The sequence below is a fragment of the Crocodylus siamensis genome, chromosome 8 (assembly GCF_052110815.1).
Source record: "Crocodylus siamensis isolate JL-2025a chromosome 8, ASM5211081v1, whole genome shotgun sequence".
Taxonomy (NCBI): domain Eukaryota; kingdom Metazoa; phylum Chordata; order Crocodylia; family Crocodylidae; genus Crocodylus; species Crocodylus siamensis.
The window spans coordinates 20389942-20417629 of NC_143402.1; the positions used below are offsets into that span (position 1 = coordinate 20389942).

Consider the following 27688-nt stretch of genomic DNA (forward strand, 5'->3'; position numbering starts at 1 on the left):
TTAGCGCACTGCTCACAACACACTCCAGGTCTCCACACACTCCTCCCAATCATTTCCAAGCAGGCTCCTAGCTACGCAGAGCCACTGGTGATTTTTCTGAGGACATACCAGCCTGCCTCTGTTCCAGCACAAGCAGACATTCAGGGGCGTACATCTTGGACTGGGAACAGTGGGCTATTCCATGGGCGACTGATGCCTCCTAAGTGTGTGTGGGGGGGGGCACCCACAGGCGCTGCTGGCAGTGGGGACGGAGCTGGCGAGCGCCCGCAGATGGTGGCAGGGGGGATGGCCCCGGGGGGCATGTGCCCCCCCTCCCAGTCGCCTATGGGCTCTCAGCGGCCCTGACACTGGCAGCAAGGCCGTTGGGGGCCCAGAGAACTGCGCAGGGCGCTGCTTTAGGGCGGGTTTTCCAAACTCAGGACCCTGCCCCGTCCCAGGGAAGCCCGGGGGGGGGCAGCGGGCACAGCCGGGGTGTCCTGGGCACCCCCCGAGCGATGTGGGAGCGGGTGCCGGTGCCAGGCGGGCAGCTGGGAGCGGGGCTGAGGGAGGAGTGGGGGCGCGGGGAGGACTGGGGACGGGGCAAGGCCCGGGCCAGGGGGAGAAGCGGCGCGAGCCCCCGGGCCGCAGCGGCGCGGGCTCAGCCCCACGTGGCGAGGCGGCGCCGCCCGTCAGTCAGCCCGGCCGGCCGGCCGTCTGCGGGGCTGGGCCGGGCGCGGGGCGGGGGCTCGGCAGCTGCAGCCGCGAATAAAGGCGGCGGGGGCGGGCGGCGGGGCTGCCTCTTGGGGTGGGGTTTGCCGGGGAGAGACGCCCCGGCTAGTCCCGTTAGCAGGAAGCGCGGAGCCAGCAGCTGCAGCCGCCGCCGCGACCCGCCGCGCCCAGCCCAGCCCAGCCCAGCCCGCCGGCACCATGCCCAAGACGGTGGGTGACCCCGGGGAGGCTCCCCCAGCCTTTGCCCCAGGTCCTGCCCGGCGCTCCGCGCGGGGCAGCCCCGCGCCCGGGCCCCCGTTCATCCGGGGCTTCTCCCGGGGCGGCAGCGGCAGGGCCCTTCTCCCGCTGCGGCGCCTCCAAAATGTCTCCGGGCTAACCCCCTCGCCCCGAGGCCGCGGGGCGCCTCCTCCGCCCCTCGGGGGCCGCACAGCGGCCCGGGGCCGCGCGCCTCCCCCCGGGCCGGCTCCAGCGCTGCCCGGCCTGACGCGAAAGTACGTCTTGGCCGGGGCAGGGAGGTTTTGTCAAGTCTGTGCTTGACTCGAGGGTTTGGGGATTTTTTTTTTTTTGGTAGCAGGAGTTTTGGGGTTTTTCTTTTCCTGTTGTTGGTTCCGTCCCTCCCCCCGTTTTCCTTCTTTTTGCTTGGACTCGGAGAGCGGCTGCCAACTTTTGGTTGACGGCCTCTTTTTTTAAAACCGGGCTAGTGGACCTGGCAGGGCCGCAGAGGCACGCGGGGGCTCTGCGCTGCACACCACATGCGCACGCAGCCTCGGGTGTGGGGACAGTCGGCTCGGCCTAGGGGAGCATGGTGTGTCCCCCCTGGGTTTTTTTTGAGGATGGCTTAATTCATGCTATCTTGGATGTCTATCGGACAGGATTTTTTTTTGTTTTCCTCTTGCCACCCAGGCCTCTTAACTGTCTGATGTACTTTTTTTTTCTATGCCTTTTATAGCAAGGTGGGCCTAAAAAAAGTGGGGGGGGTGGGAGGGATTTTCTGAGGCCTTAAACAGGAGTACCCTTGACTGCTCACTACTCATTGTTGATGTTTCAATTCCCTGAAAAAGGCAAGGGGTTTAGGAGATCAAATGGGAGAGGCTTGGATTGGGGGTCTTCTGTGGAAGCAGTAATGGAGCGGGCTGATGTCCTTCCTGCTGTAGAGGAGTCTCACGTCTAGGATGTGGATCGGCTGCTGTGTGGGAGCGCTGCGCTGGGCCGGTTCTGGGAGTGGCCGTGTCCTCGCGCAGCGCAGCCTTGCTACAAGGTGCCTGCAAGTCTCAGACTGCAGGGACACGCCCTGCTCAGCCTGTTGCTTCCCCCTCTCTGCCCAGGGGCATGATTTTATTTTTGGGACTGCTTCAAAAGCACATTTGAAAGCAGCTCTGGTACTTTATACCTGAAAGCACAGAGTTGGAGGAGACCTAAGGAGTCGCCTATGGATTCAGGTTTTGCTGTCGGCTGTATTTCTGGCTTCAGCAAAATGATGCTGGAAAATGGATGTGGCTAGCCACATGTGGAGCAGCAGGCCTGCCGGATTAAGGCAACAAGCTACCAACCATTAGTTTTCTAGTTGGCTCCCACTTCTCTTCTAACTGCAGACATAAATGAAGTGACATTTTTAGTGATACAACTTTAAATTTTACTTCCTGAGCTGTGGTTAACAGGAAATGTTGAAACTGTTCTCTGTGTGAGCAAAACATGACTAGTATTTGAACGTTTGGGTAGCAAAACTGCTGAAATTCAGAGCCACGTTTTTTATTTATAATCAAGGTCAAATGTGGGTGAAAGCGAAGTGTTTGGATGTAACTGCACTGTGGGCCTCATCACAAAAATAAATCCATTGTGGAGGAGCCAGATGGAAGAAGCTCAGTGATCACTTCTGGCTTGGCAGGGGGAAAAATTGCTTTTTAAAGTGTTGGGTGATAAGATTGGTAGGGCCTCTCACAATGTGCTGATGTGGACACTGTTTGGTCTAAACAGAAAAACCTCTCAAGTCTGTGCGTGTCCAGCCAGGCTAAATTTTAACCCGCTGGGATAGGAATTGCTTTTCTTTCAACCCTTCCACTAATTTAGAATTGGCCAAGTGGCACGAAACTTTGGTGCACCATTAATCAGCCCAGTTTTGCTCTGTTTAACCCTTGAACCAGTGACTTGCTGTACTTGTGCGGTAGTGTCTCTGCCTGGGCTCGAGGGATGGGGATGGTCGGCTCCCAAAGGGCCTAGTAGAGAAGATTGCTTGTGAGGATTTTGCAGGATATACCGAAAGTCCATTGTGGAAAGTGTCTGTTGATCTTGCCAGACCCCTTTAAGGGGGACAGTGCATTTGGCTTCGTCTGCGCCTTTGGAATGCTATTGTAAAGGGTGTTGTTTTGAAGGGTTTGTGCGATGCAACAAGAGACAATGGAGAAGCAAATGGTTAAGGATTGCACAGAAGTGAGTAACACCTCTCTTTCCAATACAAGGAAACTGAAAAAGTGTAGCTGAGTTCTAAAAGTTTTCCCCCCTGCAAGTCATCCTAAAAAACTGCCCTTCCTCTTTTGCCAGTAGAGGCCTCCTCATTGGCCAAGTGATTCAACCTAATCTCACAGTGACTGGCTAGAGCTCCTGTCCTTCACGCTAACCCTATCATGTTTGGTGGAGCTGAAACTGCTCTTTTTCAGATTTTAATGAGATGTTACTATGGAAGCTTAGTTTTAAAACCTTATTTAATCACATTTCATTATTTTTAAAAATTAGTTTCAGTGCAACAGGAGAAGTAGGTACCACTTGCTTTGTACAGATGAGGGCTTTTTTCCCCCCTTTTATATCCTCAGTAAGAGAGAGAGAGTATTTTTTAATACAAGATGTTCCACTTGTAAATAAATCAGAAGTGCACTGGGTCCGTGACTGAACAAATTGGGTACTGTACCTGTCAAACTGCAACAAATGGCATCGAAGCACCACTCCCCCAGGAAGCATTCTTCTACCTTTAGAAAGGGAGTCTCCTCTTTAATCTGAGCAAGATGCTCATTGCTTCTGAGACTTGTAGCTTTGATGTTAAACAGTTTTTGGTCCTTAATTATTTTAAATTCTTACTTATGCTACTGAGAAATGGGATTAGCCTGACCTGGTTCTTTATAAAATATGGGTCTACAAAGGGCAACGGAAGTTTTCCAAGTCAATCAGATTTTATAAATGAGGCTGAGTTGATTCTTGGCTGTTCTGTGTTGGAGACGCTTGAAATATTCCTTTCTGTAGGTGTTGTCTGGAGTAATGGCTCTTGGATGCTTTGCATTGATCTCTGTGTTAGAAACCACTGTTTGGAAAAACATGGAAGCTTTTCATAAAGAATGGAGAAATTCTAGGGTTTAATTTGTTGTGCAAGTTTTTCTTCAATGCTAGGCTGTGGCATTATTCTCTTTATATTCTAGCTACACTATAAAGACCAGAATGGACAAGTCTTTTCCTGTCTTAATTTCTCTTTTTGGTTTAACCTGGGGGCCCTACCTTCCAGTTTGTCACCTTTTTTGTTAAAGGTCCTTGTACTCGGTCTCCCTTCTATTCCTTGATATTGTATAGATCTTGATTGCCTTTATTCAACTAAAAGGGGTCCAGTTTCTCTCTTTCTTGAGCTGTGTTCAGGCTTTCTGATTATGCTGTTGCTATATTGCAGTATTTCTGTCCAGACCTCTTTTGGTTTGGGGATCCTGCCTACCTTTTAAAAAGCACTGCCAAACATTGATTAGTTATGGGTGCCCAGCTGACTAGTTTGACAGCAGCTTGTTTGCATGATTTGTACTCTGCCTCTTAATTGACATGATAAAGCCCCAAAGAAAAGGTTCCAGAGAAAGCACTAATACTTTAATTTTCAGGAAGATGTATTGGATGAATAGATGCATTGGATAACTCTAAATGATTTTGAAGTTCATATTGCAATGAGTTGCATCAAAAGCTTGCTGGAAACTTCTAGGTATGCTACTATATCTTACTGGCTATGAGGAACTTGTTATTGTATCAAAATGGCCTATTAACTGTTTTTATGCCATTCTGTAAGTCCTTTTTATTTATTTATCCCCCCCCCCCACTGTATGGGAACAAAGTATCTGGGAAATACAGTTTTCTTTAAAAAAACCAAAAAAACCAACCCTTTTTAAATGGATAAAAGTAACCACAAGATGGTTTCAAATTGTGCCTTCCCCCACCTTTGCTACTTATGTTGGGCAAATGAAGTGGTGGGTACCAGGCTAATGATGGATAGGCCATTCAGTGACTAAACAATAATTCTAGAAATTGGCAATGGAGGATGTTTTTAATAATTCCTCCTTCATCATGCCTGGGTGCAGCAGGGACATTATTTGATGCTACTAAGTTTTATGCATGGCAGGTGATCTAGACCTAGTAGAAACAGCAGTAGCTTGATTTTTTTACTTTGGGTCTCTGCCATTGAAGGAGTAATACTTCACTGGGGTTGCAAAATTCTGTTGAGTATTGAATCAAAGATCAATACTAAATACCACCCTAACTGACTGGCTGTGGCATAAATTAAATGGCTTTTATGTAGTTAATGAGCAATAAGAATACCACTGACAGCATATTTTGGAAGCCTTAATTGCTTTGAGGTCATTCTTTTCCTTTATTTTTTTTTTTTGCTGCATTATTGTTTTAAAATGGGCTTAACACCATTTGTTAGGAAAGTAGTCTGTCCATTTATACAGCTTGTCTTGTCTACCACAAATAACAGTTTAATTTTAAAACATTCTGTTTCTAGTAATAAACCTAGCCAGATGCAGAGTCTCTACACATCTGGAGTGGTCTGTCTTGTGGGAGTGCCAACTTACTTTTTGTTTAAGTGGAGTGAGGTCACAAGTTCAAGGTCATAGTAGAAGCAAGTGACCCTGTCAGATTCCAGTGAATTGGCAAATTCTGCTAAATACTTTGTTGTGACAGGAAGGGTAGGAACAAATGAATCAAAGCTTTGACAGAGACTATTTATAGGGAAGGCCTGCTTCATGTTGGCTCATCTGAAGAAATTGCTTGTTTTAAACCTTGCTCCCATCTCTGGACAAAGGGCTTGAAAGAAGAGGGAGAAAAGGGATTACAAGAGCTTGCTTGCTTTCTTGGCTTCACAAAAGTTGAAGTGGGAACACACTTTTGTTTGTTTGGCAAAGCTATTAAAGCTAATTCATTTTGCTAAACTTTGTATTGTATCCTCCATTGCATCTGTAAAAGAAGAATTCTAGGTCCCATGACTAAGTCATGTTGAAAATTGTCAATTTGAGGAGACGCTTTCTGGGCAGTGACCAAAAAGCATGTCCCAAGAACTCAATCATAACTTTTCTTTCCCCCCCCTTTAATTGAATTGTAAGCACCTCCTTTCTTGCAGAAGCAGGGCCTGAAGTATTTTCCCTTTCACTCCCCCCCCCCCCCCCAAACTACTGCTGCTTCATATGTGTCTGACTTAATTCCTTCTGGAGGTCAAGAAATCTGTCTTTAAATATCCCTCATAGGAAAGCAAGATGCCTTAATATGGACTCATTTGAACAGGAAAGGGCACGGCTGCCTTCAGAGGAAGCCCTTTATTTTGGATGTCTTGTAATGTTCAGTGTGAAATCTGGCTGCAGAGCACTTGACTTCTGGTACATAGTGCATAATGCAGCAGGCTAATTGGGAAACTTGCCTGTTCTTTAAGAACTTATTTTCAGTTTCTTGCAATGAAGTTCCATTTTTATGCTCAAGCTGTGGGGATCTGAGCATCCATGCTGAACTAACTGATGTTCTTCACTGGGAGATTTGATGCCTGAGCGGCTCTTCTGGCCCTGCTCCAGCTTTTGGAGGAAACCTGGTGACTAAAGGCTTCCTCTTAATGATGTCATCTCCTGGACACTTTCCTGCTCGTACATCTCTCCACAGCCTTATTTGGTTGACTACTTTTTTTTTTTTTTCTGTGCAGCACTTGGCCCTCTCTGAATTTGTACAGCAAAACTGCTGCTATTTGAGCTTAACCCTGAAGATTATCATGAGATCTGGTTTTGGAGGAGGGGTCTAAGACACTCTCAACTCTGTATGCCACCTCTGGCCTAGTTTCTCTCCACTGCCAAGAGTGTCCTGATCCCATCCAGACCACACTTCACACCAGCATGGCCCTACAAGGAGCCTCTCTGCATCTGTGGATGCACTTGGCAAGAAGCTTCTCAACCAGGAATAATTTGTACTAGCTTACTGGTTTAAAATGAAGGGTGCTACATGTGGCTGTTAGTTTGCTTTTATTTTCCATGAGATGTATTGGAACAGTAATAAATCTGTGGATCGGTTAAGTTCTCCCCCCCCAAAACAAACAAACAAAAAACCAAAACCCCAAACTTTTTTTATAAAGCAGTTCGAAGGTTTAGGCTTAAGAAGATGGTAGGCTTTTTGTGACCCTTTTGAATTCTAGCATTTCCATGTTAAAACTATCTTTGGCTGTGTCATAGCTGGAAGGTCTGGGTGTGTTCTTACTTAAAAATGTATATACATACTTCTTGATTACAATAGTTAATGCTGATTCTTACTGTAATGCTTAATATATCTTCCTACAAATATTTGGCAACGATGCTGGAAAATAGAGGGCCATTGGCAGGCTTGCTGATTATAAAACCATAGCTTTAGTACAAGAAGAAGACTGACTGCAGCTACTTTGAGCATTAGTAAGCAAAATTAAGTGAGGTTTTTTAGGTTTTGAATAGTCTCTTGTAAGTATGGCAGTAACAATGGGGTGGTCCAGTTTTATCCTTCACTAAACTAGTCCACCTCCTACATGTTTGACAACTGCTGCCTTCTTCCCCACCCCTCCAGCACTCAGTATAAAAAAACTTGAGTTCTGCGATGGACCTCCTAACTTTTTAGTTTTGCTGATGGTCAAAGCTGGCTAAATGGCAGTTCAGTTCCTCTGGGGGGAGTGGGGATGGTACCTGCATAAAGACTCAAGTAGAGTAGTGCCTATTGTGTGCTAGATACATAAACACCTAAGAAAGGTCATGGTGCTAAGAAGCTTGCTTTGTGAAAAAACCAGTGTGGGGGAAGGGGATGAATGCTCTCGGGGTGAGCTTTGGAGGGGCTGACAATATCCAGATGCCTCTTCCTCTTGCCTTTTTTAGGTGAACCTTTTGCTATTGACAGATGCCTGGAATTGGCTGGTAAGGAGGCAGGTGAATGAAGAGGTTAGCAACTCTGTAGATCAGTGGAGCATATGGCTGAAAGCAACAAGTGAGGGTGGGAGGGAGGATGATGAAAGGCTGGCTCCCTGCTGCAGTATTCACTCCCAGGGGGCAGGGGGGACCCATTCCCCACCAGACCTGTGTGCAGGGTGGGTGTGCGCTGCAGGCTTGGGCTCCCACCCTGCTGCCCTTCCTCCAGCCCCTCAACAGCCCATGGGTATAACCTGGCATTGCACAGCACAGTGCTGCCATGCTACAAAGCTGCTTGCTGCTGCAAGCTCTGTGCTGTCCTGGCAATGTCTCCTACATGTGCGGTTGCAGTAAGGGCCACAACCCCATGCTGCCACCCTTGCTGTCCCCATGCCCACAGGGGACACATTGCCAGGGCAGCATGGAGCTTGCAGCTGAAAGCAGCTTTCTTGTGTGGCCGTGCTCTGCCCTGTAGTGCCGGGTCACGCCTGGGCTGCAGAGGCCCCACAGGAGGAGCCTGAGCCCATAGTGGGTATGTACCCCCAACCCCACAGATCTGTGGGGTATGGGTGTCCCCCCCCCCAGTGTCTTCTAGGAGTGCATGCAGCATTGGGTAATCACTGCCCCCCCCCCCCCCCGACAACCTGCCTGCAGCCCCATCCTGCTCCCTGCCAGGGCCCTGCTGCTATGCATTGTGGTCCTAGGCCCCAAGCCCTGCACACTGCCCAGGAGGGCAGCAGCCCCAACCCAACTCCCTCCCTCCATGTGACAGCCTCAATTTCCCCCTGCCCCACTTACCTGCGGGAGCGGCTGTCCAGGTTGGTTGGGGCCATGTGCACATGGACATGGTGCCCCCTGCCTGACTACCCTCTGCCTGCCTGTAGAGGGCTCTCTGCTAAAATGAGAAATTCATGGTTTACTCCAGTGAGGTGGGAGATTTGTATTTTACTCCATTTTTCTGTGGAAAATGGAAAACGGAGATCCCTGTTGATCAATAAGATGATGGTAGTAAAACCCCTGTTGAATGGAACTACCTTTTAATGTTTGGACTAAGCTAAACATACCCATTTTGGTTCTCCCAGCACTTTGCAGCAGTTTGCTAAACTTGTAGTGGGGAGATTGATGAAAGAGCTCTTTAAGTTAAACATTGTAGGATGCTAACCCTGCGGACTTCAGATGAACCAAATTTGTAGTCTAATGATGTAGGCTAGAGCAGTGGTTCCCAGACTCTGATAAATGATGAAATAGCAATTTAAAACTATACAACCTTAAGTACCAGCAAATTTGTCATATAAAGTATTTTAATAAATCTGTTAACATGTACCACTAACAGGTTGTCTGTGTACCACTGGTGGTACCTGTACCACAGATTAGGAATTGCTGAGCTAGAGGCAGGCAACCTTTTCAAGCTTTAGGCTGTATTGACCCACCTCGGATCAGAGGTGGGTGGATGCTAGGACTCTGTTACAGCCAGTGCTGCTGCTTGTGTTGGCATGGGCAGAGTGCTCATAGCCACACGTGCACAGGCCAGATCCAGTGCCTCTGTAGGATGCTGACCCCTGGCCCCTTGCATATTGCATCTTTCTATAAAGCAGGCCCTCCGAGTAGCAGGGATGTGTTCTGTACTTACTGTAATGAAAGCCCTCAACTTTATTTTTCTTGGTACAAACTGGAGCTCTTCCTGAAGCTGAGATGCTTTGTGTCTAAGTTGCTAACCCAGTCTCCTTCCTCTCTCTGTTCTACCATTTGTGAATCATTCTCTGCCTGGGTAGAAAGCCTAGTTAATTTGGGAAGTGACTCAACGCGGGGAAAATCCAGTTATTCACTTATGGAATTGCATGACTGAAAGTTGTTGCATGGCAAAACTTAAAGCATGAAACTCTGGGCCAGTTTCATTCTTGGTATAATTCAGCACCTTATACTCATGTCTTTTGGTCTTAGGAAGCTGACCCGTAAACTATAGCAATAATTATACTATTAGTGCTGTGCTACTATAAGGCCCTGGGCACTGTTCCAGAATGAAAGTGATGCTTTCTTGTTTGTGGGCAGTAATTCAGCCAGAATGAAGTAACTACTCCAGAGTATTGTCTATGGGGACATACACTGGCCTCATGTTGAACTGCTGCATCTCTGCAGCACTATTTTGGCCAGATACACGCAGTGAGGTCTTCCATAGACAGCTCTGCAAGGAGACAATACAGGCAGCGTTAGTGATAACTGTTGGTCCCCAGGTTAGCTACCCAATTTATTTAATCATAAATAGAGATTAGTCTAAAGTGTCTGTGGTGTTTCTCTCTAGCATTTGCTAGATTGCTAAAATGGGGGCAGTGGCTAAAATATCCTTGGTTGTCCTGAGAGCGTTCCAATGAGACTTTCTACTACCATAAAATCCCTTAGCTTAACACCACACAGGGATGCTAAGCCACATAACTGCTGTGTTCCAATACCTCCTCCAAAAAAAAGAGTAGGGAGCCAAGTAGTTCTTTCGGCATGTTGACTGTATGCAGCCCTCAAGCTTTCCACTTGAAATGTTGGAGATTTGAAATGTTTGAGAGAGTACTTGTTCATGTATAGATTAAGCTTCAGTAGACATCTCCTGAACTGGGCTAAGGTAAATAAGCAGGAGGGCATGCAGGGCAGAAGTCCTGCACATCAGTAACAAGACAGCATTTCTGCAGGAGTTTGTTTAGGAAATCCACTAACGGCTTATCTGCACAGGAAAACTGACTGGCAGATTAATAGCGTGGCACTACAGACTGAGAAGTCTGTAGCAGTGCTGACGAGACATCTTTTAAGACTTTGAATAGCAATAAGAGTAAACCTAGAATGTGGCCTGCTGTTGAAGTAATAAATAGTTATAAATGTTGAAGGATTTTTGTGTGCAAGTCTCACTTTTTTAGAACTATCTAATAATAAAATTTAAAATAAACTCTCATGGGTTTTTTTGCTGGTTGTCCCTCATCTATCAGATCAGTAGCCTCTTGACACACTTTTCCATCTGCTGTAGCCCTGTGTGTACCCTCCCCTCCTCCCCCGGATGAGCTGCTTGCAGCTTTCTCCCACGCCTGCTCCGGCTGTGCAGCACCTGCACTGGCCCCACTTCCTCACTCATTGCTTGGGGGCAGATAGAGGCCCCAGAGGGCAAGAGCAGGCACTGGGGGGCATGCCCCTTGTCCCCTACTCCCCCCAGCGCCTGCTCTTGCCTGTGTGCCACGTTCCCTCACTCACCTGGGGCCTCTATATACCCAGCCTCCCCCCCCCCCCTTGGGGGTGTATGCCCCCAAATAACTTTCTTTCTGCCTTGTTCTGCCCCCCTTCCCTCCCCACAGGCTGACCTGGGGTGGAGGGGGGTGGCAGCAGCAGTGCAGGGTAGATCTTTGGTTGGCTTTTAATTCAAAAAGTAATCTCCTACCTAAAAAGGTTGGAGACCACTGATCTACATGCCCTCTGACTAGTCTACATCCACCATGGGGGAGAGCTTTTCCTATCTGTAATATTGTTATTGGGAACATTATGACTGCAACGGAATGGTATTTGTAAGAGAGACTTGCAGATGCTTCAGTAAAAGTAGAGGAACTTCCAAAACTTCTGGAAAGTGCCTATAGCTGTCTTTGCAAGGAGAGCAAAACTATGTATCCAGTGTGCTTTCCTCTGCCTATAAGCGAGAGAGAAGTACAGTTCCAATGGTTTTCGCTTGCCACTATCTTACAATCAAAGTATCTTCCTGTTCAAGTCACTTGTGACATCCAGAGAGTCTTATGATTTTGTTGGAACACAAGGGAGTTGCAAACTGTTTGACAGACTAGGCAGTTACTGTGGTGCTAATAAATAGCTGACAGCTGAAAAAGCTGCTGTTGACTCGAGTATTTATATAAAAAAAGTCTGAATCTGTACAGGGCCTCCAGTGATAGTGGGTGAGACTTATGGTGCATTGCAGAGGGAAATCTTTTATTGTCAGCCGTAACTTCCTTATCAGGCTCAATATGATATACTAATGGGGCATTCAGAAACCCTAAGCCGTAATATTGGCATAAAAATATTCTCTCAGTGCATGCACATAGTTCTTCAGTTTAGCTACGAAAGAGGTCCATTACACATTATCCTAAATCATGCATTTCAATAATATGGGCATTTATATCAAACTGACTGACAAACTGGTATATCAATAATTCAGGCAAAGCTTTATAGTGAATATTGATTTATTTTTTTCTGGCTGGTGGTGGTTTTAAGAACCCCCCCCCCCCCCCCGGAAGATATTGCTGCTTAGCACCAATTGGTTGTAGAGTTAGGGTAGCCTGACCTAGTCATGGTCTGAACCTACTTGATTGAGCACTAATACAGACCTGTAATACAGTAGTGTTAACAAGCTCAGTGTAGCTTTTTAAAACAGCTCTTGGTGAACTTTATGGCCATTGAAGAGAACATTCTACATCTACATTTCTCTTTCTATGCATGTTAGACTTGGTCCAGGTATTTCATTCATACTAAACTGCTCTTTTCTTTTTTTATCTAATCTCTGAGCAGTTTTGGATTTAAAGAATTGCTGAGTGCAAGCTGCATTTTGTGCAGAGATGGCATCAGTAAGTTACCAACTAATAGATGAGAATGGCCTGTAGCTGTGTATTATTTTGAGAGACTGATACTAATACTGATTTGCCAATTGCAGTTTAGTGAGTTTTTTCATACTGAAAGCCTAAAATAGCTTGTGTTATCACCAGTAAAGATTTGAAAACTGTACATAAATCTTCTTGCTCATTGCAGTGTGCTTTTGAATGGTTTTCCAGTGAGAGCAGCAAGGGTGGGGCAGCATTACATGTCGTTTTAATGTTTCGAAACGGATTGGGTGAGGTTAGGAGTCTAAAATGCTCTTCTTTCTCTAGTTTCTGAAGATATGCTGTGCAAGCAACTAAATCTCATGAACACTACTCCTAGCACAGTGTAATCAAATAGCTTTGCTTCCTCCTGACACTTCACATATTTAGGCTTGGTAGAGTTGATAAAGTAACACAGAAAAAATGTTAGTAATTAGATGCACCAAAAAGGTGGTAAAATGTGTGCTACTTGTGATAACTACTGTTCTCTGTGGGGCAGAAAGCTCTCATAGCAGTTATATGACCAGTCGCACAGTACTGAAGTGAAAGAGTCTGCAGGCAAACCCACAGCTGGCAAACTTGTTTAATACAAATTACTCTGTAAATACTTCTAAAAATAAGTGGGTCCACAGGAATCTGGATACTATGAACAGAATGAAGGAGACTTCATAACAAATATTTGCCCACTTTCTTATGGTCAAACATGCAACCTTGGAACCTGCTTCACTAAAGATGTTTTAATAAAGGGCTGAAATAAGATTAAAAATGGAAAAGACTAGAAATAGAAGCACCCACAGGATCAAGGGCTTGAATGTTGTAGAGGTGGGGACTTGAGGGCTCTGCAAGGACTTGCTCATGGAGGCTGAACTCTAAATTGTCTTGCCGAAATTCAGTGTCTGGAGGCCTCCTAGTTGCTGGTAATGCTAGAACTGGCCCTTCAGGGAGCTGCATTCATTTTAAAATGATCTCTAGTATGGAAAATGGAATGTAAAGCAGTTTCTAGTACTTGCAGGAAGTATTATTTAAGCAAAGCATTGAGCAACATCTAAAACTAACTTTTTCAAACCCTTTTGAAAGATGTTGCTTTGTCTTGTCTTTCCACAATGACCTACTCAAGGGTATAGAGCCTCAGGAGTTCATAATTCAGTCTACTTGTGCTTGCAGTGCTGCAGTTGGGGGAGGCTTCAGGAAAGCCCAGACAGATTTCCTATGGCACTGTATTTATTGCTGGGATATGGCTGTCTGGTGGTGGTGCATGCACCAGCTACAAAAAAGCTAATGCTTGAAGGGGAGGAGCAGTGTCTTGCTGTCTGGCTCAGCAGCTTGGCCCTTATAGGTGGCACACTTGGAGTGCGGTTCCCAGGCAGGTAGCAGCAGAACTAAGGAAAAAATGCAGTGCATTCAGCTTGCCGTACCCAATTTGCATGTGTTGCCCACACACAAGGAGGGTGTTTCATAATGTCTTTCAGAAAAATCTGTATTTGTCTTAGCTGTATAAAACAACTGTGAAGACCTATCCTGAGCAGGAAGTGCCTCTCACATAAGATAATACAGATAATTAGCAGCTTCCCATCACCCCAAAAATCAGACTAATTAAGGCAAGATAAGATGAAATCCTAGACAACTTTGCTTAACTTTTTACGCAGGAAATAAGATGATATATCTGTTCTGATGTGGCAGATATGGGCCAAGTTTTACATTCATGAGCTACAGAAACTTGATACAATTGTGCATGGTTTCCAAATGCCACTGTGTGTGGTGTTTGGCCTTAACAAGTATAAAATTGTTTTTCCCCACTTGTTCTGTTTGCTCCCATACATAAGCTCTCACTAACGGCTTTGCATTTGGGATGATTTACAGTTATTAAATTCCACTTCCGGTGTTCAGGGTATCTCTGCTTTGAGGGCAGGCAGACTTGTTTTTCTCATGACTTCTCTAAAAGTACTTTCAGAACTTGAAGCTGCAGATTCAACCAGAGGTATAAAACCCCTTTTAGTTGGCCTCTCATTGCAAGTAGAGCCTTGTCTAGCCCTTGTCTTCATTGCATCTTGCTACTGTCCTCTTAAAAAGTAGCAAAAGTAGTCTTTTTTTATTCTTGTGCATAGGTGGTGCAGTGCTATCCATGAAGATGCTTCAGAGTATCTTGGATTTTGTGGGAATATCTTAACTTTCCTTTGCTTTACAGCATTCTGAACACTAACATTTTGGGATGAAATGTCCTTGCCGTATTGGTGAGGTGAATTTTCCCATTTCTGTAAGATCTTTCAAGAAAATATTCAGAACAGGGTGGATTTTGTTCAGGCAGGGGAGGAGGAAGGAAGGGGTAGGTTTGCCATGATAAACCATCCTTGTAAGCCACTGAAGCAGTCAAATACCAAAGAGGTTGGAGATGGTCAGCACTTGGCAAGGAGAACTACCGGTGGGGAGGAGGTGCCTTTTCAATATCCTGGTGGAGTTGGCAGCAGTCGGGAAGCTCAGCAAACCATTTGCAGCTGAGGGGTGCACAGTCAGTTTAACTAACAATGCAAGTGATTTTAATAATCATCAGTGCCACAGAGTTGTAATATACAGTCTGATGTGGTTTTTAATAGCAAACCTGTGGATAGGGGCACTGGTTCCTGTTCCTTGAAGCTTTCCAGGACTTTAATTTGCAGCTAATGCACTCCTTTTTCAAGGAGGCAATGGCTTCTGACTGCCCACTTGGTAGAATTAGTGCTACATGCACAGCTTGCAACACTACTGCTTAACGGCTTAACTTTTCTAAGCCTTGCTGTTCTCTGGTATAGACTGTAATGGATTTCTGAAGGTAACCTTGGAACTGTGTGTTGGCAGGGTACTTGCCTTCACAGTGACAGGTTAAGTTCTGATTTTTTTTTTATTTTATTTATTTATTTTTTTAAATATATATTTTAATTTTTGGAGGGGGAAGGGTATGCAAATATGAAAGCAAAGGACTAATTTTGGTTAGAAACTGCCAGATAATGGTCATATTTCCCTTTCTGCCCACTCATTGCTTAGTTTTGAGTTTAGCCCCAGTTCCAGGTCTAGTCTGCTCTAGTGGGGAGCAGAGAAGGGGAAGAAACTGGCAACTAGAGACAAGGATGAAGCTCGCTAGATTGGCTGTCACCTGTGACCCAGAACTAGGATCAATTTAGATAGGCTCTCAAATTTTGAGCTGTTTTACTATGGGCTTTAAAATTACTGCACTGAAATCTGTATACCCTTCCATTTTGAGGATTAAGCTTCCTCAGCTGTGCAGAGCAATAGCTGTGCAGCTTTTCCATCAACTTTTTGCTCAGTCACATGAATCCAGCCCTGTGCATGGCTTTGATTTTTAACTCCTAGTCTGGATGGCTAAGCTGCACCTAGCATACCTATTTAGGTAGTTGAAAGGATTTGTTTTTGTTTTTAAATGGGAAAAGCTTGTTAGAGCCTTGTATAGAGACCGCATCCATCACGTTGTGTTCAGATACAATGCTAAAGCATTTGTAAGAGCTCTCAGTTTTTACTCTCTGAAGTGAAGACCTCTTGTCTGCGGAAAGAGGTGCTACATTGTTGAAGTCCGACTCCATGAGACAGTAGCATGCATGCCTTGTTTGGTCTAGACTGGCTCAATACAGTCTGCTTTTTTGCTTGTACCTTTCTTCAAGCACCGTGAATGTGACTAACTCATGCTGTGATGCTTTCCACCTACTTCTTGCTGTCTGGCCACTTGCTTCTGCTTAGGCTTGTTATCAAAAATCTGCATGCCTCATCTCAAGTGACTGGAAGAAGTGGTAGGTGTTTTGTATGAGAAGACCTCCTTTTTGCCTTTCCATAGGGGTATTTGGGCATGTTGGTTTATCCTGCAGAGCAGTGAGAGGGGAAGAGGTGGGATGTTTCCATTTCCTTTCTAGACCATGCTTTCTAGCGAGTGTCACACCTGTGGGTGTTGTGTATGTAACTTATAGGTTTCTTTTAGTTAAACTGTCAGGTTTTTTTAAGTTTCTGATTAAACCAGTCTTGGGAGAGAAGGAAGGGTACAGTCTAGGTGAATGAAGTGGAGGAAATGTGGTTGTAGCAGTTCCTGGAAGCAGCATAAACTAATTTGGTCAAAACATAATCACTCTTTGGACTGGTATCCACTTTTTTTTTCCCCCCTTCCCATGTACATATTTTAAGGAAATGCCTCTAAATGTCCTTCCTGGGCTTCTTGGCACCTATTTCATAAGGATTAGCTTTTTTTTTTTTTTTTGGTCTTAGGAGGGTACTTTGGGTGTCTGTCCCTTTTGGCACCATGGAGAGAGGATGTTGGCAGTTGCTCTTGAGCATAAGGAACCCTGGAGACGTTACTAAGCACTCAAGCCCTGGATTATATCTTTGAAGAGTTGCTTTGAAATGGCTATAGCAGTGTTTTGGTTGCAGTGAAACAACTTTGTTTTTTTCTGACACATTTTAAATAATGATGAAACTGAAATGTATTGTAGATTCTTAACCTGCTGCACTTATGAGAATGTCTATCCCAACAGCATATTTGAAGGTCAAAATTTTAATAGTTTTCAAAAAAACAAATCCAAACAACCCCCAAACCCCCTATGTGCACTAATCAAAGCCCACCTTTTTCCAGGAATTGAGTTTGGAAATTAACTAGGCCAATAACTCCTCTTAAGTTGTTGCTAGAGTGGGGAGGGGGGGCCATACTAACTATCTGTTTTCTTATGGTTAGTAAAGTCTGACATGGTAAAGCAAGATTTAAAAAAATGCTTGTTTTACAGGAATTATCTAGCCACAACTATTGTAGACAGCTGATCACAATGAAAGTCTTGAATAAAAACAAAGCATGTATCTGGCAGTGTGACCAGTTGAGCCCTTTTTAGTACTGGCTTCTTTGCTGCACTACAGGAAGTTTCTAACAGAACTACAACTAAATTTTTCGTATCTAGATTCTTGTAGGTTTCCTAACTTGGTTCTTGTGAAAGCTGACATGGGAAAAGAGATACTAGTTTGGATAAGAAAGGGAGAAAGAGATCACTTCAGGGGCATTGCTTCAATGGTTAAGAGCCAAAAGTGGTTTATTTTGGTTTGGTAATGCACATTTTAGAGAAGGGACATTATGCATTTCAGAGGCAAACAGAAGCAAAGAGCCTTGTTTTGATAATTGTATCCTCCCAAAAATATATTCTAGGTACTCTCTAGAACAGTGTTTCTCAACCTTTTTGTACTGGGACCCATTTGCAAAGATTTAGGGCTTGTCCTGCTCCCCCCTGCCCTGCCACCTGGCCACCATCTCCCAATACCAGCAGGCATCTCCCCTGCTACCCCCCACACATTGATCTCCCCACAAGCACATATGTCCACACTACCTCCCTCCTACTCCCCATACACTTAGCTTCATCCAGCCGCTAGGGCTGCTCCCACAGCTCTGCCTGGCTTTGTGCTGGCCATGCCCCAAGCAACTCTTTGCAGGCTGGAACAGCTGCTAGCCTGCAAGGGGAAACCCGTGCTCTTGCACGTTTTTGTGTCGCTTGTGAGCCTTTGAAATATTCCTGCGACCCACTTTTTTGGGTTGTGACCCATGAGTTGAGAAGCTGCTCTAGAGCAGTGGGGGTGCTGACCAACCTTTTTGACAGGCATGCCACAAATTAGTACTGCAGCCTCTCCAAGCATCATTCCAGTCCCTTTTTACATGTCTGATTTGCTGCTCTTTCTTCTCCCATCCTTGTGTTCTTTGCCCAGTTTGTTGCTTTCCTTTTTGCTTTCTGTCCTGCCAGTCTCCTCCCTATCTGTGCAACACCTGTGCCACAGGTTGGTCACCCCTGCTCTAGAACGCACTAAGAGATGAAAGTAAACTAAATGATAGTAGGATAATTGGGATATAAAGACAACTGTATGACTTAATCTGCTTCCATTCTGGGTTGGGTTTTTTTGTTTTTTTGTTACAGCTAGGAAAGCTTTTGCACAGGATAGCAACATTTTCTGAATTATGTTGCCTAAATACTCTTTCAGAATAAAGCATTCAAAGGAGCATCTTCACAGCTCTCTGGCTAATCTCTTCATGTAGTTTGAATATTGTATGTAGCAAAACATCAGTGTTGTATATCCTGCCTGTCTTTTGAAAGCGTAAACATGTAAGGCAAGGGCTTGTCATTTAAACGAGGGCTTCATAATAGGTCTTTTAATGCAAATGCTGAACTTCAAGCATGTAGACATATTATCTATAAATGTTAAGTGCTCAGGCACAAGGTTTAGGCACTTTAAGTAGCTCTCTGAAACCTGGGTCTGTATTTCAAGACTGCATATGGAACTTGACTGGTGTTCCAGGACAGTTTACAATGGGAATCAAATATCCCTTTGGGAAGTAAGGGCTGGTCTGTTTTGCATCACGGTAATGATTCCTGTTAATATTAAGCTAAAGTGTTTTTGACAGGCCCTTTACAAAAAAAAAAAAAAAAAAAGTAGTCTGGAATTTAAGTCAAATTTGATAGATTATGCATAACTTCATTCGACCCATTTAAAGCATGAAGTGGGTGGGTGGGATGAGAAAGTGTGGGTGGGAAAGCTTTATATTTCTTTTGCTTTAAAAAAAAAAAATTGGGTGGAGCACAATGCTGCATGCAACATCAGGGAAATCCTGCCCTGTAAAGAACTGTGCCCTTAATAGATTGAAGAGGTTGCTACTCCCAAATGGGGGGTGGGGTATATAAAACAGGAAGTTCTAAAAAAAGCAAAAATCCTACTTCGGAGAGCAGGAACTGAAAAACCCAGAATGCTTACACAACTTTACCTCATATCTGGCTGTTTTAGGACTGCAGACAAATCTGGAAAGATGCCTCATAGTCTGGGTAGGCATGTTCCAGAGTGGTGAGTAATGCTTTGTTCATAGCTACTAGAAATCTGGCTATTGTTCAGTTACTCAGCAAGTACTCCACGCTGTCCAAGGACTTGGTGTGCCCCACCCAGGCCTAGTCTGGATGTCTGGTACTGGCAGTTCCATCTTCAGCTGCCCCTTTTTCCTTGGGAATTAATCATCTCTAGCATGTCATTCTGTTTTCTCTTCCTTGGCCCAAGGCGTTGGAACCAGATGAATAGGAACAGGTTGACATTACAGGCCATCCTCTTCTATTCAGTTTTAATGTGGCCTTCATACATTAACCCCCCCCCCCCCCCCCCCCATGAAAAGCATTAAACAGTGACCAGAGAAATCACATTTGAGAGAACCTTTTTCCTTTAAGACACAATTCTGAGGCCTTGAGATGGAGTTACAGTTTGATTTCTCTAAGTATCCCAGGTGAAATTTTAGCACTTGTGAAGGTTCAGTGACAGTGTCGGGTATTCCTCGCCTGGCCAACTGACAAGGCCTGCACTGTTGGGTCTCCATCTACCTACCTCCTGCACTTCTCTTCAAAATCCTGCACACTTGCTGCTGTCTTGTTAGCCACATGTCCTGATCTTGCCAACAAGCACCTTATTCACAGCCAGCAAGCTGCTGAATTACTAGGCAGAGGCTGAAAACTTACGTGTTAGCCTCCAAATTTTTTTTTTTTTTAAACATTTTGGAGTCTCCAGTCACTTGGAAGTCTTGTTCATTTGAATGTCTTGTGTGGGCTGCCGACAAAGATGACTTCAGTTTCAAAGCAAGTGGAATGTTACTCTTTTGAGGGGTGGGAGTGACTGGAGGGGTGGGGGAAGGGAGAGCCTATTCTGAATTACCAGTAGTCTTTTAAACCAGAGATCTTTTAAAAAAGCTTATCTAGGGATTTATACCCATTTTGTTTCCCTGCTTTTTCATTGTAGCTGTTGCAGCTTAAGAGGGTATCAGTATCAAACACTTAATGCACTGAGGAGGGAGGGAGCCAATTCACTATATGTGCATTATAACTAGGTTGGATTAGGAGCTGCACACAATAGTTGTGGGGTGTCACGCACTGCTTTAGTACTTCAGACATTCTAGCTGACATCTACTATAACATAATTTTTATTTCAAAAAATAATTTTGCCCTGACTTTATTTTGTTTTGTGTAGTGTGCGTCCAACCAAAACCGGTGCCTCCTGCCTGGAAGCACTGGCTTTCAAAGAGGAAGCCAAAGGCTAGGGCTGGTGATAATTGTCTTTTCCCTTTTGGAAGGGCTCTGCAGGCGAGATGGAATTGCTTGGCAGGCTGGATCTGACCCACCAGCTTTATTTTGCCTGCCTCTGCTGTAGCTCTTCCTTAAAGGCTTTGTGGCCATCTTGAAACCCTTTGGGTGCCCTCTTGTCAGTTCTTAAGCCTAGCGAAGGCAAGAAGCCCCCCTGCCAAGCTGTTTCAGGACAGCTTCTTGCCTCATCAATAAGGAGGTGCGTGACTGCAGTTGCAGATCTGATGCTTGCCCTGATCTTATAGCTTTAAAAGAGTCCCAAGGCCATAGTGAGGGTCAGAATTGCCCACGCATCCTAAAGACTACCATTATCTTAAGTGCACAAACTGCATGTGCCTAAACAAATACAGTGTAATTCTTTGGACAGTTTTTGAGTTGGGAAAGAAGAAAAACAATGGCAGTAGTATCAAGTTGAAATGGGTGCTCTTGAGCTTTGTGGTTCAGGCAGTATGTGGAGGGGCTTGACATTACTTTCAGAACTTGCTGTTCATACCCCTCTGTTAGCCAAGAACACGGGAGGATGTTGGTTTCTGCAAGTTGCTCAAATAGCTGCTTGCTCCTGTCTGCACTCTAAAAAGCAGTTACTCTAATGGCTTGATTTCAAACCTTGGCTCCAAAGGAACTGCAAACAACTTTATTTTTTGCCATTTCCTCTCTCATAAACAGAATCCTCATAAACCCTCTTCTTGCCTTCCTGTAGCTGTTGCAAGCAATAAAGGAATTGACCCATTACACAAGGTTGCAAGTAACTTCTGTAATAAGTGGTACCATAAATATCTGGGCGTGACTGTAAATCTGAGGACGCACCCAGATCTCCTCCCTCATTCAATATTCTTAGCTTTCGGTTCCTCTCTTAAATGGAAAATTGCTCCATCCTGCTTGAATGGCAAGCTAGTTGTCAGAGTGTTGAAACCAGCCTGACTGTAGAATATGGCCAGGACCATTTAAGCTGCCCATTAGGAAGGAATCCTCTCACCCTGCAACAGTAGAGCCTACTGCTGAGTTTGCAAAGCTAGTTGCAATTAATTTACCCTAAGTTGCAAACACGAGTCTTGCTTCTGCTGGTGGAAGGTGAATGAATGACTTGCTTTTCTTGTCTTCAGGCTAACAAACTAGGTGAGATTCTGTTGCCTGAAAATGACTTGGAGTCGCTTGGGATCACAAATCTGCTGAATATATTATAAATGCGTAGGTAGTCTCCTCAAGGGCTCCAATTATCTTAAATTTCTTTTAGTTTTTTTCTAAGAGCTCTTTGTTTCTACTTCAGCATTTTTTTTTTCCAGTTCAGTGCTCTGTAGTTCAGCTTTGACTTGTGTACACTATTGGCACTGCTGGAAAAATACAGCATAGCATTTCCCCAAGAGCAAGAGTGAGCAGGTGGGGAAAATCTGTTTTAAATGGGATGAGTTGGAGTGGTATTTTCAATTAAAAACAAACTAAGGGATAAATATGACAACCTACCCCACACTCTCCAACATACTCTACTTTCTGTATTGGAGCAGTATATTTGACTTGAAGCCCTGGCTGGAATGATGCATTAGTCTTGCTAAAGAAATCTTGTTCCTACTCACCTCTTGACACCTACTGCAAAAATCCAGACCTCTCCATTCACAGGTTAGTTAACATGCCTCTGGAGCTATGGAAGAGATGCCAATTTGCCTTTTAATGGGGATGATAGATCTCCTGAACATATGGAGTGGAAGAGTTTGCCCAACACCACTGAGCTTACCAGCTTTTGAGGGCATCTAGGCTTTTTTGGGTGCTTGGCACCTACAACTCAAGGTGAATTCATGACAATGTTTGAAACTACATTCCTGTAAAAACTGGGTCTGAAGATAGATGGCCATTGCCATAGCTCTGTACCACTACAGTGACCTAAGAGTATTGGCTTTTTCACATGGTCGTACTCTGCATTTGCCTAGTACTGAAGTGCAGTGTCCTTTCTTCTGATGGGTGGTGCGTATCAGGCTGTTCGTCTCCTAGTAAGCAGAGAATCCAGACTCTCCATAGGAGTTCCAGGGTCGGTCCCTCAGTGTGACATGAACAACTTCTCTGGGGCTTTGCAAGTGTGAGGTTCAATACTTTTGTCTTGAATGTTTTGCAAACTAATTTTTGTGAGATGGTGGTGAGGTAGCTGCTGCCTTTACCTTGCAGTGGCAGGTACTGAAGTCTTGAGTCTCATAAGTGACTTTTCACCAGTTCAGTCTGGCTGTGGATACACTGGAATAGAATTAAGAAGATCACACCACCTTCAGTTGTGTTAGGCTACATCTCTTTGTATTGTGGTCCTCCTGGTGAAGGAGATAGAATTGGGCACTTGTTAGCAGTACTCCAGACAATTTAGGAATTTCAAGTACAGGACAAACTTGCACAGTGATTTGGGTGTCCTAGTGGGCAGGCTTACCTAGATGCTTAAATCTGTGTGCATTTTTTTGTGCTTATACTTCTCATTCCTTCGGCTCTGGCTGGTTTTACAAGCAGGCAACGCAGGTTGTTAACATTGGGCATTAGATTGGTTGCCCTTTTAAAACAGGGTTTGCAGCAGGTGAGGAAAAGGGTCAGATAGAAGACCAAATAAATGAATTGGGAGCTCTCTTTTTTTCAGTCTTTCAAATTCTTTGAGATGGGGGGGGGTACCCCAAAATGGGGCAGAGCACCATTAAAGAGCAAATTACCTATAGAAATTTATTACAAGCTGGTATGGATTTGATCCTGATGGATCTGGGGGGAGAAAATTGCTTTGGGAATAGAAGAACATCCCAGGAATAGACGCATGATTTATAAGCACCTCAAGCTATTTGTCCCTTGCCCATTCTCCCATCAACGTGGCTGCCTCATGGGACTAGAATAAACTTCTCAGAAGCCCTTTGAAGAGTCATTTATCTGTCACTTGTCATAATGATACTGCTTTTGCAGTTAAGGAAATGAGTTGGATAGACTAGGCACCATCAGCCACTACATGGATGATTCTGCTGAGGTAAAATCTTCTGCAAAACTGTTCAGCTTTAGCTCGTGTAATGTAGAGCACACTGTTGAAGGGTTCAAGACTGGGCTGAACTTAAGAGCATCTGCAGGGTGTTGCATAGTAATAACTGGAAAAGTATCCCCAGGGCATCTCTTAGCGGCATCTCTTAGCACTGTAGTTTGTCAAGGTTGTTTTTCTTCCTCTTGAAACGGTTTATCCCTTCAGTCTAACATTGATTGTCTTTCAGACTTCAGCATACTAGCAGCGGTCAAAGAGTCTTGTAAATGCTAAGTCTGGGAATTTCCTCTTCCAGCACTGGGGCAGCATGTGCTAGCGTGGCTGGTCAGGAGTCTTAAATTTGGTCCAATGCTAATCCTCTATATAGTACACCTCTGGAGTGAGGCAGTCTGGAAAGACTTTCACATTAAACATCTAGTGAAAACAGCAGTCATGAACCAGTTCTCGGTAGCCCTTACTTTTAAATGGCCAAGATGTTCTTGGTCCCCTTCCCCCAGCCAGAACTGAATTGTTTGGCATTTGAGAGAGAGATTTGTAAACTAGGGAATACTCCCTAAATAGTGGTAAGCTGATAACGCCCCCCGAGTTGTGCTGCTGAAATGTGATAAAAGGCCAAATGCCCTGTGACACACAGACAAGACTTGTGTGTTTGATTGCTTTCAGCATGTGCTCTCTTCCCCACCCTTTCTGGTATCTGCTAGTCCTCTTTAAGATGCAGTCACACTTCTCCCAGCCTTGGCTGGGGCGGATATGGCCGACTTCCTGTTGTAGTGCCTTGGCCCTGCTGTTCTTTCATTCCCTCAGTGCTTCTGAAAGTTGCAGTTTCCGTTGGCGGGGGGGAGAAGTTCAAAAGGCAACTATGCAGTCCTCTAAAAAGCTGCAAAGAGAACACAAAATGCTCTCTTCTCTCCTTACTATCATAGTTGCTGTTTGTCAGGTCACTGTGGGGATCGCCCCATCTTCTGGTGTTACTACACCAAGCATGCATCCCTTTGTGGGATACGCATAGTACTGCCTTCTCTCATCTGCTATGATCAGCTAAAGAGACCTGTTCTTTATTTTATTTTATTTTTTATCTTTTGTTGCTTTTCTGCCTTGCTCAGCCATACCACACTTTGTTTTTGTTTTGTTTTTATTAATGAATGACTTCAACTCATTGGCAGTTCAGCCTTCATATTTCTCAGACTTTGTTTTCCTAGGCCCTGGCCACTAGGGTTGGAGTTGACACTGAAGGCTTGTACAGGTGGTTGAGCATGGACATTTTAATCTGTTCTCCTTCATTGCTTTGAGGAAAGTCTTGTTATAAAGATGCATTTTTCTAGTGCAAGTGCACTGATAATGGTAGCCCCATATAGTACAGCATGTTTTTTGTGGTTTTTCAATGCTCGACATCAACTCAAGTGTTGATGATCTGGTCTCCTTGGGAATCCATGCTTATTGTCCAATTGCCCAGTATCCTGCCTCCAGCAGAACAAAGTGCTTCCAACCAAGGTGCAGGAAATGCTGCAGCAAGCCCATGTGTTCCCCAGCATTAGATTTGCCTAATACCCAATAGGCAGCGGCTAAAGAATAGTGCCAGAAATCTTCATTGCTCCCTGAATTCTTGGCACATACTAGAACTCTGGATATTCTTATTAGTCTAAATATCCAGACAAACCCGATTTGGATCTTGCTCTGAGCTTGGCCTCTGACATCCTGTGGCAATGAACTTAGTCTACTTACATGTATGAATAGTTTTTACTTTTCCTCTTTCACTGAAATTAGAGGCCACTAACTCCAGAAGTGGCACCGGGGGGGGGGGGAAGAAAGTCCCCTTGCTCTTGTCTAGTTGCTATGTTTAGTCCCTCTTTTTATTTTTGATTAATTTCTGGAGGCGAGGGATTTGCACTGTGCATGGTATTTTAGAAAAGGCCTTTGTCTTTTGACAAGGAAAATGTGAGAATTATCAACTTCAATGCTATGTGGAATATAGCTCGTCAAGGGATGCCTTACAACAGCTGAATTGCGTTCCAGCTCCCAACTGACTTTACTGGGATGTAAAGAGTTGGCAGAAGAGTGGGTATGGCTAAACCCTATAGAAGCTATTAACTGTTGGCCTTTCATCTCAATTATCACTAGATATGGCTCCTCTATGCTGTTTGGCTGCTCCTTTTTTGACCTAGCCTCATGACATTAATGACTAACACTTTGATAAACTTAAGCTGTCATGTTCTTGCATTCCTTCTGCCCCTGCTTTTGTTTCTCTGTCCTGTGACCTATAAGAACAGCTTCTGCTTTTTTTTTTTTTTTTTTTCCAGGTCCTACTATTGAATGAGGCTGTGTTAACTCTTAAATGTTCCTACCAAATTGTCTTCAGAACAATGAACTTGTAATGGAAGTTAAAATTATCATTCCAAGGGCACTGAGTGACTGAAGGTTATACCGTTTAGCTCTTCAAATCTCACTCGGAGAGAGACATTTCTGCCTATAAGTATGCCAGCTAATTCTGAACAACTGAGTTTCTAATTCAGTAAGTGAAGCTGAATGAAATGAGGCAAACTTTTTAGTGGTTTAGCCTGGTCTGTAGCAGGTTAAGGGTGGATGGATGAAATTATTACTTTGGCTGGAGTGTACTGTACACCAGAGTCTCTTACCCCCTTTGCCCTATTAAAGAAGTGTAGCTGTTTTATCTAACATCAATTTTTATCCTAAATCTGGAATTGCCTTACAATGACTAAATGTCTTGCTTTCATTGTGTTTTAGTATTAAAATGAGCTATCTACTTGACATCAGCTTTTGAGATTTAAATGCATAAATAGTCAGATTCAGTTAAGGAACTAACTGTTTTATGCTGGCTTCATATACAGCACTTGTCATTACAGCATCATCTGGGCGGGGTATAGCCAATTTGAAATATAGCTGGCTTCAAAAAACTACTTGCTGATCACGTGTAAAGCTTACTTTTTTTTTTTGCAAGCTGCATTTGACCATGCTATGCAAAACAAGCTGTGGGGAAGAAGAGAAGTCTGGCTACACCAGCCTCAAGTGTTTGTTACACTAAGGAAAGTTTTTGGACAACTGCTTGCCTGTAGTCCTTAATTTTCTCACTGAACCTGTTTTAAAAGTCTTCATGAGACTAAAGCTCAGTTTTCTTGTTCCCTGTCATCTAATTATGCACTAAAGTTGCTGGGAATCTTAACAGCCCATTCCTGTTTGAGATGCTGTTGTCAGATAGTGGAAAAGAGCACAAACAACAGGAATGTCACTGCATGTCTCCTATAGCACTTCATCAGTACTAATCATTCATGGCCCCCAAAGTGCATTAGAAAGGTAGATGATCATTCCCACTTAAGTGGGGAAACTGAGGTGCAGAGGCTGACTTTTATTCAAAGTCTTGCATGATAGTTCCACAATACTTGGTGCTTGGTCTGGAGAGGGCGTCCCAGTCCGATGGTTCCCAGGTTCTTATGCAGCACTGAATACCATTGGACTAGACAGGACTAGTGTTTAGAAGTGAAATGAGGAGCAAGAGTCTGCCCCTGGTGTTCTCAGGTAGACATTTGAAGGGTTAATCTTTTTCCTTCAGGCTTCAGTGCAGCAGGGTCATTCCTGGAACCCCTGGGTGTGCCTGCCTGCTGGTGTTCTGTTCCCTGATTAGCTTAGCAAGATGAAAAGCCCCTTTAAGATTGCTGGAAGGGGGCTTGATTTAATTAAATGTAATCCCTTCAGAAATTGCAAGCACTTTCATATGACCTGGGTCCAACTTCACTTTGACACAAAAGAACCCAGGAAGTTTCAGAGAAGTGCTGGCTCTCTATGAAGGAGCCAGATGTCTGTAAGTATCCTTGGTGCTTACAGGTGGGGTGGCTTACCTTGACATTCTGTGTAGGCCTCTGGCAGGCAAAAGCAGCTGGTGTGTGCTCCTTAGAGGCAGGTGAAACTGCATACTATCATGCCACTGGGCCTAGAGTGTCAGGTTGTAGCACCAAGTTAATACAAGTTCTGGGCAAAGAGATGCATAACAGGAAATGTCAATCCTTGTAGATCAGAAGAGTTCCACCCTCCAAGGAGATGCTGTTATGACCTTGTTTGCACATGCCTTTGGACTCTTAGTATGCCTTTGGCAGTTCATGGCTTTGCTTTTCTTCCAACTCAGTTGCATGTAGAAGCACCTCA

At 44.5% G+C, this 27688-nt stretch overlaps 1 protein-coding gene across 1 annotated transcript in view; it reads left to right on the forward strand.

The window, feature by feature from the left end:
* The first annotated feature begins 764 nt into the window (after positions 1-764).
* Positions 765-27688, forward strand: part of MSN (moesin) — a 71983-nt gene continuing 45059 nt past the window's right edge. Inside the window, exon 1 of the mRNA XM_090060090.1 lies at positions 765-918. Coding sequence (XP_089916216.1) covers positions 907-918 — 12 coding nt within the window. The 5' untranslated portion in view covers positions 765-906. The remainder of the gene's footprint in view (positions 919-27688) is intronic.